The sequence below is a fragment of the Ursus maritimus genome, unplaced genomic scaffold, assembly GCF_017311325.1.
Source record: "Ursus maritimus isolate PB19 unplaced genomic scaffold, ASM1731132v1 scaffold_28, whole genome shotgun sequence".
Classification (NCBI taxonomy): Eukaryota; Metazoa; Chordata; class Mammalia; order Carnivora; family Ursidae; genus Ursus; species Ursus maritimus.
The window spans coordinates 24018638-24034199 of record NW_024425341.1 but is presented as its reverse complement, the minus strand read 5'-3'; the positions used below and the strand labels follow the sequence as shown (position 1 = coordinate 24034199).

Below are 15562 nucleotides of genomic sequence, written 5' to 3'. Positions count from 1 at the left end.
TACATGTGATCATAAAGCCTTTTGACGTGATTTCATAAAAGTGTGCACAAACCCGTGTCCACCGTATTTTCAAGGACGCTACCACTGCTCCCGCACACTTTCCCAAGCTTCTAAGTACCCTGGTGTTCCAGACAAGACTCTGTCCGACCATCGGCCATGCCGCTAAAGATTTTTCTAAAATGTAAGGTACGATCATAGCCCATAGCTCTTCAATACACTGGCATCAACCACAGGACAGGAGGCGAAAGCTTTTATATAAACTTACAGTTAAGGTCTCCCATGAGGAGCCCTTGTCTACTGCTCCAAGCCCATCTTTCATCACTCCTTCCCCTCCCGGCAAATTCCAGCCCAGGTGTTCGATGATGGCGAAAATATCCCTGACCTTCTCTGCTACCTCTACTTAATGTGTATCTACTCTCGCGGAATGTCACAGCGAGCTGTATTTACTGACTCCTAAATCTGTCTCTCCCGCTGGACCTTCAGAGATTTAAGGGGTGGGAATATGTCTTGGTACCTGCCGTGCCTAATTCAGAGGGAAGTGTGGTTGAAATCCAAGTAGATGTATGGTCCGTAACCCTTGCATTAGGGTTTACATCTACAACTAGGACCCTGCTCTACAAACATAGTCACGATTAACATCACTTTGCCTCTATGTGAAAACAAATACGTCAAGAATTGTACAGCATACACCCTCTCCATAAGCACAGAACCCATAGGAGCTTCAACTTGTGACAGTGTGTTTGAAAGTTCCATAGGTTTTGGAGGTAAAAACTTGTACCTTTACTCAGTTAAAAGTGCTGCACGGAAATTCTCATTTCTCAGTTTTCTAATGTAAAAACCATATCTCAGGGGAAAAAATAAAATCCTGAAAGACTTGTGTGCTGGCTGGAGTGGGAACAGTGTAATGTTATATGCATATATATATATATATATATATATATATATATATAGTATGACATTGTGTATATATATATATATATAAATATATATATATATAGTATGACATTGTTGCAAGTTGTTTTCCTTTATAGAATGCAGAGCATTTTAAAGAAGGCACTCACCTGATCTTTAATTTCTTGATCTACAATTACAAACTGTCAGCATGGTGCTGTCAGATGGTGATAATCCATCTCTATATATTAACTCTCTTTGGACAACAATACTAGTATGAAAAAAACTTGAAATTATCCTCAATTATCTTAAAACTGAAATTGAATATTTTTCTAAATAGAATATATCTTCCACTGTAAATTTAAATTATAATAAAGATACCAACAACCAAAAAGAAAATAGGTTTCCCTTAAAATCTGTATTTAAACACTGAGGGAAAATCACAAAAAATATATGATAATCCTGCCTAATTTTTTAAATGTTTTCAAATTTAGCTTAAAGAATCTTTTTGATATTACAATTTTTGATAAGTTTTCTCTGATCCTATTTTTTTAGAGACATTCATCTAAGAAGAGTTCCATATGTACCTGAAGGATGACGCTGTTTAACTAATGATATATATAAATTCGGTCATGATATCCATGATGCTTATTGTCATAATTCATAAATCTTTTTTCATGGTTAGGTGGTGATTCTCTTGAAGGGAGGAAACAGGTCTCATTCATTTTGTTTCCTTACATCTGAGCACATACAAACACTCAACAGACTTTTGAAGTGATAGGGGAATCCTCCTAGCCTGATACAGAACACAGACTAGATGATTTAATATAAGAAAGGAACTAAAATGACATTTCAGATAAAGGGCTGGTATCCAAGATCTATAAAGAACTTATCAAACTCAACACCCAAAAAACAAACAATCCAGTCAAGAAATGGGCAGAAGACATGAATAGACACTTCTCCAAAGAAGACATACAAATGGCTAACAGACACATAAAAAATGTTCAACATCATTTGCCATCAGGGAAATTCAAATCAAAACCACAATGAGATACCACCTTACATCAGTTAGAATGGCAAAACTTAACAAGGCAGGAAACAACAAATGTTGGTGAAGATGTGGAGAAAGGGGAACCCTCTTACACCGTTGGTGGGAACGCAACTTGGTATAGCCACTCTGGAAGACTGTATGGAGGTTCTTCAAGAAGTTAATAATAGAACTACCCTATGATCCAACAATTGCACTACTAGGTATTTACCCCAAAGATACAGATGTAGTGAATAGAAGGGGCACATGCACCCCAATGTTCATAGCAGCAATGTTCACAATAGCCAAAATATAGAAGGAGCTGGGATGCCCTTCAGTAGACGAATGGATAAAGAAGATGTGGTCCATATATACAATGGAATATCACTCAGCCATCAGAAAGGATGAATGCCTACCATTTGCATCGACATGGATGGAACTGGAGAGGATTATGCTAAGTGAAATCAGTCAAGCAGAGAAAGACAATTATCATATGGTTTCGCTCATATCCACATGGAACATAAGGAATAGCACAGAGGACCATAGGGGAAGGGAGGGAAAACTGAATGGGAAGAAATCAGAGAGGGAGAGAAACCGTGAGAGACTCTGGACTCCAGGAGCCAAATTGAGGGTTACAGAAGGGAGGGGAGTGGGGAAATGGGGTAACCGGGTGATGGGTATTAAGGAGGGCACATGCTATCATGAGCACTGGGTGTTATACTCAACTAAAAAATTGTTGAGCACTACATCAAAAATAATGATGTACTATACAGTGGCTAACTGAACATAATAAAAATTAATTAATTAATTAATTAAAAAGTAAAAGAAAGGAACTGATAATCCACAAAGCCTCCACTAGACTGTGTCAATTGAGGCCAATGGCTTTCTCTAAGTCAGGTATTTACATTATGCAAAAGTTTTACATTCTATAAGCAACAAAGGAAAGTGAATAATGCTGAATACATCAAATTTCCCCCACTAAATACTGTAGCAATCACACATTTATATCTCATATTAAATTCACCTGAATCGACTCTAATGATACTTTAATCACGAGTAAAAGACCCTTAGGGTATAAAGTGCCCATATATGTTATAGAGCTTACCCCTTTAAAATTGCAGGACACTTTCTCAATGGCCTTCATATTTGTGTAGTCATTTCTGTTTATTTTAAAAGATTTAATTTTATTTTTAAGTGACAAAAATGCTTATGCAATTGAGTCACATCTTTTAAGTGACTTTTAGAAAGCTTACTTTCTACCATGGTTTTTATTTTTAAACATTATAGCCTCACATATGATGAAAATATTCTGTATCTTACTATAACCAAAATGCTATTTTATACAAATTATAAATACCCATGACCGAAAGACAAAAGACTTTTCCACGGTAAATGAATTTAAATACTGAAAATACAGATTATCTCCAGAATTGGTGCTTACGAGATTTTTTATGAGTAGAATTCCTTTTGGCAGAAAGCAATTTGATTCAAACACTGAAGTGTAGGCAGAAGGTCTGGATTCTAGGTCAATATATTTATGATTATTGATAAGTCACTTTAACTTTTATGACCTTCAGTTCCAGACACTTGAAAATAAGTAAATTGAACTAGATGATTCTTCAGTGCCCTGCAGGTTTTATAAGTCATAGCCTATAAAGAAAGAACACAATCCTTCAGACTGCCTGGCTATCAGAATAGTTAACAAAACCGGCTGAACCCTGGGGGTTTGTTGTAGGAAGATGCTGCTTCTGGAGCACGTGATCATTTGAGAATGCAATCGTGTAGGTTGTTTATCTGCCAGAAGAAATCTGAAGGGAGATAGTCTAATTTTCCATGCAAAGTGTGTGGCGTGACTCCCACATGCCACATCCACAGCATCATTGCTTCCTGGTTATGCTCAATGCAAAGAACAGACACACACACACCCCACTCCCTCAGATTCCTGAGCGCAAACTGCACAGACTCCCCGAGGATCTGGGTTTGGGTGCACTGTTTCTGAGTCATTTACTTGAGCCTTACATAGTTCTGCTAAGGGAGGAAATGGGAGCAGGACAGAGAGGTCACAACGTATGAGAAAAACACCTGCAGACCTCATCTTATCCTTTCAACTATTCCTAGGAAGAGCAAGCCATGTCTCCAGCTCTGTAGGGGTTTTCAGAACTCCTCCCAGAGCAGGAAGATGCACGGTCATACGCCCGGATTGTGGCTCTTCCTGTGTCCCTCCCATCACACCAAGGTCTGCTCCCCTGCCTTCTAGTGCCTTCTATTCTGACAGGACCTTCCACCTGGGCTCTACTTTGTGACTCGGGCTCTAGAAGTCCTGATTCTGGGAACTTCTCCCAATGCTGCTCAACACCCGCCCCCACTGTCCAGTTTGAAGTTTCGTCATTATTACTGCCATTGGCATTCTGTCCCCAGGGCTGCTCTCTGAGCAACAGAGTCTACGTCCTAGACAGAGACAGAACATTTAAAGAAAATGAGAATCATTTCTTCTTTTAAAGAACAAAATCATCATTCCGAATGAAAGCAGCTTTTGGGTCTTTATGTTTGTCTTATATTTAAGAAAAATTTCTGGAGCTGGAACATAAATGAAGCAAGCTAAGTATCTGATTAACTTCTGATGGTTAAAGACACATATAGTCACTGGGGTAAATACCCATTATTGTCTCAGAGAGCAATACCAGAAAATCTAAATCTATGAAAAAAGAGACAAAAAGGAAGCCAATATGAGGCTCCATTCATAAATCATAATTAGCTTTCAAAGACCAATATATTTTATTATGAATATAAATCTCGACAAGGCAAAACTATGAAAATTTCATGACTCCAAAGCCTTCAATTAAAATTAAAATGCCTTATTTGAAAATTTGATTTTTATGCATCTGATAGATAAAATACCCAAATAAGCATGAAATATTGAAATCAACTTTAATAAGCCCTAGATGTAAATGACCGAAGGAAAATGAAATAAATAGCATATGGCTCAAAGAATGAGTTTTTAATCTAAATTTTTTAAAGGGGGTTTTAGTAAGTTGATTTTTTAATTAATACAACTGTCAAGAAAAATTCTTTTGAATCTACATCAAATAACATATTTTTTACTTCAAAATGAAATACAAGTAAGTATTAGGATAATTCTACCCGGCATCTAGGGAATGTTCAACCATCCTCTGAATTCAGGCTATAAAGCTAAATCAAGCCTAGTGTAAATGTCAGAAATGTTTGCATGGCCGGTGGAAAGTTTAATTTGTACTTCTATAAACCCACATTCAATTTTTCCTTACCTTTTATCCATCTCTGCCGCTTCAGTAATTCTCAATATGTGAGTAAAATAAGAACAATAAATTTAACTCAAGTTTGGGGATAAAAAAAAACACATTTCTTACCCTGGCAGAGGGGAGTGAGAGAATCCCACTGATACATGCCTCCTGGATTCCGTCGACAGGTTGCGTTACTGTGGCCGATCATTCGATATCCAGGCTTGCAAAAATAATGCACTTTACTCCCAAGTGCTCCCGTGGTCCTATTGAAAATACCACCGTTCTTCGGAGTGTGGGTCAAGCTGCAGTAAGGTGCTATGGGCACACAAACACATACAGGCGTAAATAAATAAATAGAGACCCTTGGGTTTCCCCTGGTAAGAGGGATATAAATGAAATATCTTATTGTTTAAATAGTGGGAAATCAGCACCAATATGTCAACTGATTCTAAAAAGCATCCCCAAACACCAAAGGCTGGCAAGGATATGAAGCAAGAGGCATTCTGACTCATTGCTGATGAGAATGCAACATGGTGCAACCACTTTAGAAGACGGGGGCAGTTTCTTATAAAACTAAACATCCTCTCACACTCTGATTCAGCAGTCATACTCCTTGGCATTTGCCCAAAGAGTTAAAAATCTATGTCCACCAGAAAACAAAACAAAACAAAAACAAAAACAAAACAAAATAAAATGCACATGAATGTTTATCGTAACTCTATTGATAACTGCTCAAACTTGGAAGCAACCAAGATGCCTTTGGTAGGTGATGGACAAATAAACAGTGGTCCATCTGGGCAGTGGAATATTCTTCAGCACCAAAAAGAAATGAGCCATCAAACCATGAAAAGAAATGGAGGAACCTTAAATGCTTATTACTAAGTGAAAGAAGTCAATCTGAAAAGGTTACCAACTGTAGGATTCCAACTATATGGCATTCTGGAAAAGGCAACCCTATATAGATGATGAAAATTTCAGCGGTTGCCAAGGGTCAAAGGGAGAGATGAACAGGTGGAACACAGAGGATGTTTAGGGCAGGGAGACTACTCTATGTGATACTATAATGATGGATACATGTCATTATACATGTGTCCAAACCCACAGAATATACGACACCAAGAATAACCCTGATGTAGACCATGGACTCCAGGTGATAATGATGAATCCGCATAGGTTCACTGATTCTAACAAATGGACCATCTGGTGGGGATGTCGACAGTAGGGGAGGCTGGTCTGTGTAGGGACAGGGGGTACATAGGAACATTTTGTATCTTTTCCTCAATTTTACTGTGAATCTAAAACTCCTCTGAAAAAAAATAAAGTCTAAAGCAAAGCAGAACAAAGCAAAACCAAAAAGCATCTCAAAAGCCTAGAGCCAAGGTTCAATCTCTTATTCTGAAGTTTGGATAACATGCAATTATTACTTGATGTGAAGGCAGATCTGGACTTTCTGACTACAAAATATTATAAGGAAATACATGGAAGAATCATACGGAATTCCCTCACTCGTCCCTTCAGGCTTACCCACTTAAATAAGCTGAGTGACCACCAGAATAAGAAATGGTGAGGTATGGCTCTGGGTACCTTATTTGAAACAAAACAATTCTCAGTACTAAAAAAGAAAAGTATCATTAAAATGGAGAACAGAAGTATATAGTATTTTGCAGTTAAAGTCATCAACTTCTGCCTTGCCGCTGTTGCTAAGTGGGTCTCGTGAATTGCACAATGACGTAGATATGAAGCTTCTTTTTAACATATGGGATTTGAATAAAATCCCTGAAGAAAACGCACTATTCCAGGTCAATACAAATCTTACAATAGCTTTAATCATTGCCTCTGTAGGAACTTTTTAAAATTGAAGACAGGCATTTGTTATAATCACACAGTCTTGCCTACACAGAACACAACATTCCTATAGCTAAAGGCTCTGGATCTTATTTACACATTTAGAGAAAGAAACTCATTTTATTCTTACAAGGCCAGTGTCACTGCAGCAAATGATCCTATGAACTCCCTTCAGATAAATTAAAACAATAAAATAAAGTTGTGAAGGACTAGAAATGTGTGTTTCCTTTTGAAAGAAGAGGTTTAAATGTACTACCTCCCCATGGGGGTTCCATAGACAAAGAACACACATACAAGTCTGAATGCTTAATGTTGAACCTCTCCTTAGAAATAAATTCAGAAGAAACTTTTCGAAGGTTCCATATCATAGCAATGCCCAGAAGCAACGTCTGTGTGTCTGGCCTCGGTTGTCAACCATGCTCCTGTGAGAAGAATCCTCAGAGAATATTCTCAGCTGGATGATCTTCTCAAACACCATTTCATTTTTTTTTAATGGAGTGATTTTTCTTAAGTTTAATTTCACTAACTATTGCGAGAAACTTTTGATTCACTGCCCCGTTGGCCATGCCATTTTTTTAATGTACTTGTTCTAGACCAAATTTTATAAGTTTTGAATGAAGGAAAATATTTATTTTAGGAAAGGAATGAGTATAATCAGGCACCTTGGCTACCAACTGCAAAAACAAAACAAAACAGAAAGATAATTTATAGGAAGAAGGAGCAGACTGTAGATCTTGTTCTAAAGGGAGAGATAATTAAGTCTGAAACAGCCCTAGAGGGACAGAGAGACCACATAATTCATTGCATGTCAAGCATAATTTTTGTCATAGCTTACTCTGTTAAGGGATATAATGTGCAGGATTTTCCAACCCTGTAGTCTGATAACTGTCCATTTTCTCTCCGATTTACTATATATATTTTTTTCCTATCACCAGGCTTATCAAGACACCTCTTCTTTCCTGACTCACCTAGAATGAGATACGGAGGGGCCCAGAGGGGAAAATAGAGCTCTGAGAACAAAAGGGAAAGCAGTCAGTCCCCCCTGGTTGATTCGTGACTATGGTAAGAAATAAGAGGACCAATGCCCAATCCTCAAACGCTGCTGGTAGTGCCCTGGAAACGCAGGGGGAGGCATCCACTAGGGGAGAAGACCGGGCAAGTTAGAGATTCTGGAATTTCTGGATGTATGTCTGACCAATCTACATCTTTAACTGTTCCAGTACAGAAGCTCACATGCTTCATTTAGTATCAAAGGACCATTATTAACTCTGAATACACTTAGCACAGTTCATTGCATTGACTAGAACCCTTTGGACAGCTCTTGCTTTGTCTTTTTAGCTTTCAGTTTCAAATTTTGTTGATCAATTATATCAAACCTATGTCAGGATGACCAGTATTGCATAATGTATGTGGGACAAACAGAGGTGCAAGATACACCGTGTGGTCATATGATAGGCTAGAGCTCCCTCACCCACACTGTTACATATCAGAAACACGTTCATCTATCCCTGCCCTAAAACCACTGGTGATGAACTCCTAGCAGAGGTCACTGAATCACCGAATTTTAAATGAAAATCTGTTAAAAAATAGAGGTATCCACCGACAAAACAAAAATTTATAGCCTTCCCTGAAATTCTCCAATTTCCTACTCTCCCAACACAGTTTAACAAAGAGAATCTTCTTGTTCTATAATGAATTACAATAGCCTTCGAAAGACAAAATTCAGGGTATAATCATATCACCAGGTTACTAAGTAATTTACCGCAGATAGAAGATAGATTGGGTTCACCGTGATTTCCCCTGCAATGTCCATTTTTGCACATTGGAAATCAATTCAAACATGCTAAAGGTCTTAATATTTATTTTTCAAAACAAGGAACATGATGAACACAAATCCAATCATTGCCCTAATACTCACCTAGCTCAGTCTAATGGAAATAATTTCAATTGTGAGCTCTCTGTCAATAAGCATGTTGAATAACTACTTTGAGAGGAGGGGAGAGACACGAAGGTCCAGGTGTATTTTATTAAACTTTATCAAGAAAGAATGACTGAATTTCATGATCACTGTCTGCACATCTAGAGCCTTTTCAAACCTTGATACTTTTTTTTTTTGGTGTTTAATGTTGTTTTATTTTTTTAATAATAATTTTTTAATTATATTATGTTAGTCACCATACAGTACATCTCTGGCTTTTGATGTAAAGTTCGATGATTCATTACTTGCGCATAACACCCAGTGCACCAGGCAATACGTGCGCTCCTTACTACCCATCACCAGTCTATCCCATTCCCCCACCCCGCTCCCCTCTGAAGCCCTCAGTTTGTTTCCCAGAGTCCACAGTCTCTCATGCTTCATTCCCCCTTCTGATTACCTGCCTTTATTTATTTTTTAATGTTTTTTTTATTATATTATGTTAGTCACCATACAGTACATCCCTGGTTTCTGATGTAAAGTTTGATGATTCATTAGTTGTGTATACTTTTTAATATTTCACGATGTCTACCAACGAGAGGGAGTTCTTAAAACTACTATGCCTTTTTACTGTTCCCCTTCAGGATGTTCCTCACCACTGACCAAATAAAACACCGACATAGAATTCAGTCCTCGAGTAAGCCACTCCTCAATTAAATGTAGCCAGTGAGCATCTTCCTTAGGGAAACCTATCTCAGTTATCCCCATGGGATGTCATTGAATGAGATACTGAGAAAAGTGTAGATTTTTTTCTTAGTAATTAAAATATATGAGGAATTTAAATTGTCTACTGTTTCTGTAGGACAGTATAAACATTAGGTGTGGGTCAGTTCATATGACAAATGTACACAGGATGTAAAGTACATAAATATATTGACTGATTTAATTAATATAAATAGCACTGGCAGAGAATAATTAAAATACACAGGAAAAGGACAAAATGGTTTAAATGTCTATGAGAATATATATATATATATATATATATATATAAACACATGTATTAATTAATTTTGTATGTGTACATATGTGTGTGTGTGTATATACACATAGTCTGCAAATATGAAGAGGCATACAGATAATTAATAAAAAGACATACTGTTAATAGTAAGAGATTATCACTTATAAAACTAATAGCATTATGAATAGCTCTTCCTGTTTGTTCCCTTAACATTTAAACCTACTTTAAAATTAGTTTATATCACTTTATCTTTTAGAGGAAATGCCTTTGTTTTCTCTAAGTCAATTCAAAGTTTTATGATTCTAGCAACAATTATTAAAATATTAATCAACAAATAGCTCTTTTCCCTACTATTGTTTAGAGATCTCTCACTCAGAGTAATTTCCCATCATGTTATTTCTATGTGAGTTAATTGCTCATCTTTGGAAAATGGGTTTACATTACAAATCTCTATCTCAATTTTTTTTTATTTACTGCAGATCACTTGTATTAAAAATGCTTTTATGCCAAATTTAAACGTCACTTACTAACCTGTATAGCGAATCTTGAATCCTTTTTTACTGGTTGCATGATCAGTGGACCAGCGGAGATATAACTGATTGCTCTTGCTTGTAAAATTTGATTGTTCAGTGTGGTTCCCACTTAAGACCACTAACAGAGGACTCTGACCAGAAGAACCTAAATAAAACAGAAAAACAAAAAAACAGTTCAGATATGACCTACCGCCTACAAAATGCAGACTATTTTTAGCTTTTTATTACGTTTAGGAGTCTAAATGCAAAATAGATATTTATTTCCAAAGTAGACAGAGAGTTCTAAATGAATAAAGCAACAAATATATTCCCTAATTAAAAAACAAACAAAACACAATAGTCAATCAAAATAATGTCACATTATTAACATATAATACATAGATCATATGAACCTTATTATAAAATAGGAACAATTAAAATAAATGAAATTAATTTTTATCATCATTAGTATGGACAATATTCTAAGTATATGGGGAAATACAGACTTTCATGTGATACTGGTAGAAGGACGAATTAGTATAATCACTTTGGAGAGCAATTCGGTAATATCTAGTACAACTGAGGGTTTCATTATATTTCTATATTTCTATAAATTCCAGCACATGTGGGCTAGTGTTACTCCTGTAGCCAAATGTTTGCTCCAGCATTGCTTTGGTACTGCAAAACCTACATCCTAACTAGTACTTTGGCATTTTCGAAAAGAATGGAAAGTGCCATGAAAAGGAATTCTATACACATTTAAAATTAATTAACTAGATACACACTTATTGGCATAGATGACTCTTAAAACAGCATATTGATGACCGAAGAAATCTAACTGCAGATAAATATGATAGCAATTGTGTAAAACTTTAAAAGTGTGCCATATATAAATTATGTGTCTGTGTGTGCATGTATGTAGATAGGTAGGATATGATGACATGATATAAATAGAGGCACATAGTTACATGATAGAGAGATAGAGAGACAGATAGATACATGGACAGACAGAGATAGAGAAGGAACCATAAAACGTGAGCCAGCAGGACCCACTAACACCCATCCCCTTCAGTACTATTTCCTTCTAGAAAAGGTCCCACAGTACTGGATATGAGTGCAGCCTCCAAATGTCTCTGTACTCCTTGCTTCTTTAAAAAAGCAGAGCCTAAGGTAATTTTGGCCAAATCCTAAAATTCATCACATCAAGTAATGAGTCCACATCTGTATTTTAAACATTTTTCACCTCTTGGTACATTTGAAGTTCTTAAAAACTCAAGACACAAAGTCAGTATCTAATAGAGAGTAATAGAAGCGGGTGCAGCGTACCGTCTACTAACATGACTCTCGCCGCCATGACTTGATGTCCCTTCCTGAGAGGAACTGCCTTCTTGAATACAAAAGCCGTATTCCCACTTCCTGGGTGTCATCTACAACACCACTCTCCTGGTGAACTCACGTCACCTCATAGTCTGACAGCTTTGTGGCTTTTCTACATCATGCAGCTCCCTCCAGGGAAGCACATTACAGGTGGGAGAATGCGGTCCTCACTGCTAGATGCACTGCACATCTTATCAGCTTAAGGGACTCGCTTTGAGAGTCCGTTTGTAGGATTTGTATTCATGCAAAGGGACTGAGAAACCGCAACTTCACTTATTAAGTAATCCCAATCAGAGCAGTTAAAATTATTTTTTCAACAAACAAACAAACAGCATGGAATTGTGTTACTGCAAATATATATAGGGAAGTCATACCTGCCAGTACGTCAGAATGTGATTGTATTTGGAGATAAGGTCTTTAAAGAGATAATTAAAGTTAAGTGAGGACCCTGGAATAAGCCCTAATCCAGTAAGACTTGAATCCTTGCACAAAGAAGAGATCAGGACACAGACACACACTGAGGGGTGTCCACGTGAGGACATGAGGAGAGATGAGACCTTGGAGAAAACAGCCCTGCCCACACCTGCAAGCTGGACTTCCTGCCTCCAGGACTGGGAGGAAATACATTTCCGTTGTTGAAATGTTGTCCCCCATGTTGGCACTTTGGGACGGCAGCCCTAGTCATCAAATACAAAAACTAATATGTTAGAAATGATCCAGGCAATGTTCTGTTTTGCTAGAGCAAAGTAGGACCAGATGAAATGCTACTTCTCAGTTTCCTAGAAGATGCCCCATAAAAGGATGACTGCATTTTATAATTAAAGACTTTGTGTTTTGGCTGCTGGTTTTCTCATTGTTGTAGTTGTCTAAGGAAATGATATATATTCTTGGGGCGCCTGGATGGCTCAGTTGTTAAGCATCTGCCTTCGGCTCAGGGCGTGATCCCGGCGTTATGGGATCGAGCCCCACATCAGGCTCCTCCGCTATGAGCCTGCTTCTTCCTCTCCTACTCCCCCTGCTTGTGTTCCCTCTCTTGCTGGCTGTCTCTATCTCTGTCAAATAAATAAAATAAAATAAAAATGATATATATTCTAAAATAAAATACCGCCGGGAAATTAACCTGCGCTTATGAAGTTTTAAAATGTCACTTTCATGACAGCACTCAAGAGTAAAGCTTCAGGTATTCTTATTCCAGCAATGAATTCTTCATCACTTTTCATCTGTTCTTTTTGCCTAACATGCAACAAGCTTCCTCAAGGACTCTTCTTTAAAAATACACATCCAATTCTGCCCGCGTAGAAGACTGCAGAGCCATAACAGAGAGTAGCTGTTTCTACCACCACTGTGGAAACTATTAAGTATTGTACGAGTGAACACCACAGTCTTCATGTTGACACCTTTCTCAATTGAGGTCGATAATGATTCATTCTTTTTGTTTATTTCTTTTTTTAATCAAGGAACAGCCACTATTGGAGCTACAGACAGGAATATACTCCTGGGATAATAAAGTTCAAAATCAATATTTTCAACATGGTTTTTGGCAACTCATGAGCTATAAAAGAACCACTATCTTACAGAAGACAGAGAGAGAGGTGTGATAAACATGACACTTAATGCAACAAACATGCTAACACTTAATAAAATATTCATATAAAACTGTGCCCTTTCATTTTATAGACAAATCTTTGAGACTAGCACAAAGCCAAACATGGATCTCTGATCATTTTAACAGCAAGGGCTTTGATATTATCTCTACTATCTACATTGTGGTTTGTAATGGGTATGATCCACCCATATTTTGGGGAGATCAAACTGTAAGCACTTCAGACTAAATATTGGTAATAAATTTGCTCCTGTAATTGCAAGCGAGAAACACTGTCAGCTAAATTCCAATCCGACTAAAGTGAAACAAGGGAACATGAATACATTTACAGTAATTGTGTAAATATATTTAATTACATAGAGTATATAAGAATATGTACACACACACACACACACACACACACACACGCACACACGCAGCCCCAGAAGTGGGCTGCTCACCTACTTTAGTTTTGTATGTCATCTAATTGACCTCAGAATCATGTTTACCTGATTCCTCATTGACCTAAGAATCCTGTTTTTGTACTTGGCTAATAAATTGCTGCTTTCCATCCTAAAGACTACAGAAAAAGTCTTCAACGGCCCATGCCTGCTTTAACATACACTCAAAAAAACCTCTAAACATGAAAATATTGCTCCTCATCCCTCTGTGTCTATGTATCTAAGTGTGAGCTTAATTTCCAATTTAGTAGCTCGTCATCTTAGGAAATACATAAATTGATTCATGTGGTGTCTATCCATATGAACAACTTGACTATTATGATTCACCAAGGAAGTAGAAGGCATAGAGACACACACAGAATCAATTACAGTAATTTTTTTTTATTGAGTTGATTGTTATTTTACTGAACTCAATGACAATCCATCAAAACATGCAAAAGCCTTATTATTATATACAGCCATATTTGTATCTTGGTCCAATTTTCTGGGTTATGATAATGCTTCTATACAAGGAAAAATATTAGCATCGTCTCCACTTCAAATTGACAATTCAACCACATACTTCTTTTAAGCACGGCATTGTTCTATTAATAAGTTTGTTAGAAATATGTAAAAATGTATAAGACTCAAGTTGAAAATAGTATTAACATTTGGTAAGTGCATTGTACTATTTTTTAAAAGATTGCACATTAAAGACTTCTGTAGCATTTATCGTCTAGAAATCTCTGTGAGCCATTATTTTTATGTAGTTCTAGTAAAATAATCATTTAAATTGATTAAAGTACCTTTAGCTCTCTTAAACTTCCTAAAATATCTTCTGAATCAATAGAATACTTAGAAAGAGAGAAAGGAAGAGCTATATGAGCTCATCTATTCTAAATTCCCACATGAAAGAATTTAGTAATGGTTCAAGTAAATTCAAGACATTTTCAGAATGCATAGCTAGCATATTAATTGCTTAAAAGTTGAAATATTAACAAAAGTATGTTCATGTTGTACAGACTCTTGAGACCACACAAATGCAAGAATAATTCATTTTCTGTTTGGGGGAGATATAATTTAACTCACGAATAGATAAAAGTCCTTGTGTAACAAAAACATCTTGATGGTATTTTTATTATACTATGGAGAGGTCACTGGTAGGTTAAAAAAAAAAAAAAAAGAGTAATGAAACTCACCATCAAACACTTCCAGTGCATCGAATTGCTTTTCACTTTGAAATGTATCCACAAAGATGGTGATATTATAGTTTGGTTCCACTTTAATACTCCACGAGCATGTCTGGGAGTTAAAATAGTTGCCTGGGTAACCTGGACTGAGGATGACTCCAGAAGATTCTGTCCGGACTTCATTTGCAGGGCATTGTGCTAATGAGAAAAACACCGGTAAAAGTCTTCCTTAACAAAATGAACCTGACTTCCATAGGAGAGTTTCTATTCCTATTCCTGTATTTATAAGCCCATGGCAGTGGAGGGGGAACAATCCTACTGAGCCATGACCAAATTTAATACAGGGTACAAACCCAGCAGAACAGCGCTAAATAATAATGAGTCACATTTTAATACCACCCTATAACTTAAATGAGAATTATATACATATATAATATATGTGTTGGTATATAGGGTGACTAGATTAGATAGATAGATAGATAGATAGATAGATAGATAGATAGAT

General features: G+C 36.8%; 1 protein-coding gene across 1 annotated transcript in view; it reads right to left on the bottom strand.

Annotated features, from left to right (window-relative positions):
• The window catches only part of CSMD1 (CUB and Sushi multiple domains 1), a 1580412-nt gene that overhangs the window by 127417 nt on the left and 1437433 nt on the right, over positions 1-15562 (bottom strand). The window contains exons 47-49 of the mRNA XM_040643176.1: positions 15067-15255; positions 10488-10634; positions 5305-5493 (exon numbers count right to left, since the gene is read on the bottom strand). Coding sequence (XP_040499110.1) covers positions 5305-5493; positions 10488-10634; positions 15067-15255 — 525 coding nt within the window. The remainder of the gene's footprint in view (positions 1-5304; positions 5494-10487; positions 10635-15066; positions 15256-15562) is intronic.